A 4931-nucleotide genomic window follows, 5' to 3' on the forward strand; every position below is an offset into this window, starting at 1 on the left:
CCCTCGTCGCGGCGGACTCAAGAAAATGGTGCGTCGTCTGACCACCCAGCAAGCTTCCTCGACTGATTCTGTTTTCCTGGCTGTGTTCCTTCGTGCCACAGGGAAGCTAAAAGGCTTATGTTTGAACAAGGAAGCCAATTCGTTTACTGGGGTTACTCAGCCATGGGTATTTTGGGGGTTTCACCTTTCTTGCCACATCACACGCTTCACTTTGTCATATCACTAACGTCTGTTACTAATTTAAACGGCGTCAACTTAAAGGATAAAATTGATGCAATTCGAAAACTTCTGGGATAAAATTGAAACAAATTGAAACTTAGGGGTAATTTTAAAACTTTTAGTAAACTTCAGGGACAAAAATTATACTTTACCCTAAAAAATAAGTTTGACAAGTTCGGTACACAAATAAATGAATAATAGACATAAAAAGATTGGCCATATCATCATCACAGCTCTAAAGCGCTTGTGAACCTTATAAATTGGATTATTGGACACCATCTTGGTGCCTTTCATCAGCATCTAACTGATAGCAATCTCTTCTAAACTTCAATCCATTACAAATTAATTAAGAAGGATTACAAAGGGCATGGCTGAACAAGAAAACCAAGAAATTGGCCACAAGGAACTCGCTCATAAGACTCTCCTTCAGAGCGATGCACTCTATCAGGTCTTTAATCAATTTTAATTAACTTCTCACATATTTTAGTAAGCAATGTTGTTTAATTTTCAACCCTGATTTCTAGTCTATAAGATTTGCTAATTATTATTGCAGTATATCCTTGAAACGAGTGTGTTTCCAAGAGAGCATGAATGCATGAAGGAGCTCCGTCAGATGTCAGAAAAACACCCCTGGTAAGAGCAATAATGGTTAATCATTTTTCATTTTCCAACAAATTCATATAAAAAATATTAAAAAATTATCAGAGTTTATTAATTTTAGCTATCAGTTAATTATTAATGTTTAAAACTATGTGATAAAGTATAATATTAAATTATTAAACTAAAAAATCTTGACTAAAAAAATTGAATTAATGAGTAAATGAAAGCCAAAAATAATAAATTCTGAGTGTTATGTGAATATTTTTCTAAAACTATTATGTCCAGGTTGTCATGAAATTATATTTTAAAAAAATTTAAGTTGATAAAAAAACTCATAAATTATAAATAATTATATCTCTAATACATTTTCAAGTAAAATTCGTCTTCTTTTAAGTTTTCTTGAATTTTTGCATAGGTCTCATTCTTTTTTTTAATTTGTCTTATGTTAATTTTTTTTTGGTTTATCAAAAATCAAATTTTAAAATTTTTAGTTATAAAAATTTTAATATTATGTTATAAAACTATTTTTTAAAAAAAATGTAAATTGATAAAAAGAGACGGATAAATAGTTATTATTAGTAATTAATTTAAGTTGATTTTAATGTTTAACTAATATGATTTATATTTTTTACATGAATTTGAATTTGATAGACGACATACGAATGAATGTTTTCCTATACTCTATTGGAGAGTAAGACCTTTCTTCAATTATTTAAGCATTTATCAATTTTTTTATAATAAAATACTGTTTCAGTGATGGGTCAAGTTATTATAGTCTTATTTCTAATATTTTAAAGTGTTCTATTTTTGCCCACAAAAAAACTCACATAGTTAGCTCAATATTGATGGCCTATCATTAAATATGGATAATATATAATATTATTGTTAGTGGATGTATTGTGAAAATATTATTAATTTAGTCAATATTTAAATGTTAAGATTTGAGTTCCGAAAAAAAAAGCTAATAATGTTTATGTTAGTAAATATTAAGATTTAATAAATAAAATATTATAAAAAAGATTTAATATATAAGTAGGTTGACAATAGGATTAATACACATAAGTGGGCTGAAAATAGATGAGTCGATAATACTTGCTAAAGTATCCATATTTTTATGGTACATGTTTTCTTCCTGAATTTAAAGCATGGACATCATTGACTCTGTTAAAAAAAGGACATTTTAAATGTTAAAAATAAATTAATATTTAATTTAAATATTAGGAATTAAAATAGTATTTTATTATTTTTGATTGGTAGAGAAGAACTAACCTTTTTCAACTTTAACAAATTAAATTTACATTATATTGTAAAACATATAACAGGGGTCTCATGGCTACCCCACCAGACGAAGGACAACTTATAAACATGCTGGTTAAACTCATAAACGCAAAGAAGACTATGGAAATTGGTGTCTACACTGGTTATTCTTTACTCTCTACTGCTCTTGCTCTTCCTCATGATGGAAAGGTCTTTACTTATTATTATTATTATTATTATTATTATTATTATTATTATTATTATTATTATTGAAATAATGCAAGAGGGAACATTCATGAGCAGGACAAGTATTTTCAGTTTACATACATTTCCGTACTCAAACTCAATCCGATATCTGGTGGCATTTTCATAGAAACTCAGACCAAAAATCACAAAAAAACACCAAGAGAAAAGAAAGTTCAACAAGTAAAACTTTTGAGCTGTCATAGATAAACAAATATAAAAATCCACCGATATATTAATCAAAATTCAGTTTGTATGTATTGATCTGAGAAATATTGTATACACTATTTTTTTTTATGTCACTTTGTATATATTTTCTTGAGAAAATGAAACTCTTCCCTTTTTGCAAGATATCTAAATAGAATTCTCATATCTTCTATTATGTGCACTTTCTCCACTTGTTCTAAGATTAAAATATAATTTATTTTACTAAATACTCTTCAACAATTATGATAATTATGTGGTAGATTCAAATAATAATCTAATGTTAATTATATCGTTGCTTTAATATTTATAATTATATATACTGGCTGATTTGATGAGTACTTCTATTAATGTTAGATCTTTGCCATAGACATCAACCGGGAATATTATGAACTTGGACTGCCCATGATTGAAAAAGCTGGAGTGGCTCACAAAATTGATTTCAAAGAAGGATGCGCTCTTCCTCTTCTTGACGAATTGTTATTAGATGTGCGTACACACCATTCTCCATGTTTTAGAAATAGAAAAAGTATAAGGAACCAAAAGCTTATCAGCCAAAAACTAAACAAAACTATATTAATTTATATCAATAATTAATTAATTTTAAATTTTTTAAATTTAAAATTTAAAAAATTTTAAATTGATTAAGTAAATCTAATTAAAACATATAAAAACCTTCCTCTTTTTTCTCACATTAATTTATCCATTTCTAGCAATCACAAATTCGAAAAATATATAAAAGAACATCCATTTAATATGAAAAAGAAACATTCTAATACTTAGTAAAAGAAACATCCATATATATTAACTCGTAAAAATTTTGAATTCATCCAAAGGTATTTGGCTGGATTTTGGCTGATATGTTTTTGGTTCCCTAGCTTTACTCTTAGAAATATATATTATATAATTGTTAACTAACTCTGAGTTATTAAAAAACTAATAAAAATATTACGTACACATAAAAAAATTAACTATTAAATTGGTCATTATATATTTGTATATAATTAAATATTTTTTAATTTATTTTTAATATATATTTTATATATAAGTGACTGATCTTCTTGTGCATACAACATAGTTAGAGAATTAATTATAATCAGGGTCAATAGTTATAGTTATATTAATTGTTGACTGAGTTAGAGAACATACTAGGTTTTAAAGTAGTTAAGTTTGTTTTTGCTTTAACTAGTTAGCTAATATATATAAGCTGTGTGATTTTACCATAATATATACACTAGTTTTGTTATTCGCTGTCTTTGCATCAACTTAATAGTTACTAGAATAATATATGCATGTTTGGTCAACTAAAGCTAGAAATTATTCAGGAAAATAACAAGGGGGCATTTGATTTTGTCTTCGTGGATGCGGATAAGGATAACTACTTGAACTACCATAAGAGGGTGATTGAGCTGGTGAGAGTTGGGGGATTGATTGGCTACGACAACACTCTATGGAGTGGTGCTGTGGCGCGCCCACCTGATGCACCAATGCTGGATTATGTGAAGCAATTCCGTAGTTATGTCATAGAGGTCAACAAGTACCTCGCGCATGATTCAAGGATCGAGATTTGTCAAATCCCTGTTGGTGATGGCATTACCCTGTGCCGCCGCATCATATGATAACTACTCTATTTGCTTGCTAATAAAGAGTGTATTTCACTATTTCAGCATTCGCAATTATGGAAACGATTTGATTTGAATTGAGTTCAATTAAAGTGATTTGTGTGTAACTTTAAAATGGAGAAAGATGTGCGGGTTGCTGCTAATTCATGTCAAACTATAGTAGTTTGCGTGTGAGCTTATATTATCTTTATTACTATTGAAACCTGTTGAATTTTGATATGCATGTCTCGTATTTGCTTTATCGAAACAAATCATGGAAAAATTAGTCAACGTCATTGGTGGAATAGGTCCCATTTCATAGTCATAAAAACTCTATCTACAATTAAATATCTATTATAATTGTTGTAAAGTAAATAAATAAAAAAATATAAATATAAGATAGAAAAATATAAATATAAAATTTTAGTATTAATATTTACCAATATAATTATTTTGATATAATATAATTATTTTGATATAATAGAAGTGATTCATATATATATATATATATATATATATATATATATATATATATATAATATAAGTAGTATCGTATGTAAAAAGAGAGAGAAGAATATAAAAGAGAGAGAATATTATTATTAATGTGTATGATGCATTAGATATGTGCTCTTATTTATACATCTATGGAGTCTTTATTTTTAACTTTTATTTAAGTTCATTCTTTCTTGAGAATGGCATCAATGTTAATCCTTATTATAATACTTCTCCTTGGATATCCATTTAGGATTATGTTTCATTAAAACCTTACTAAAGAAAAACCTAATGGGAAAAAACTTTAGTGAAGGA

At 27.4% G+C, this 4931-nt stretch overlaps 1 protein-coding gene across 1 annotated transcript; it reads left to right on the forward strand.

The window, feature by feature from the left end:
* Positions 1-281: 281 nt before the first annotated feature.
* LOC112799024 (caffeoyl-CoA O-methyltransferase 5) lies at positions 282-4364 on the forward strand. Its single transcript, XM_025841664.3, has 5 exons — positions 282-667; positions 773-852; positions 2142-2286; positions 2881-3012; positions 3849-4364. Exons 1-5 carry the CDS (start codon positions 587-589, stop codon positions 4140-4142), a joined length of 732 nt encoding a protein of 243 aa, XP_025697449.1. The 5' UTR covers positions 282-586; the 3' UTR covers positions 4143-4364.
* Positions 4365-4931: the final 567 nt, after the last annotated feature.

The sequence above is a fragment of the Arachis hypogaea genome, chromosome 1 (genome assembly GCF_003086295.3).
Source record: "Arachis hypogaea cultivar Tifrunner chromosome 1, arahy.Tifrunner.gnm2.J5K5, whole genome shotgun sequence".
Taxonomy (NCBI): domain Eukaryota; kingdom Viridiplantae; phylum Streptophyta; class Magnoliopsida; order Fabales; family Fabaceae; genus Arachis; species Arachis hypogaea.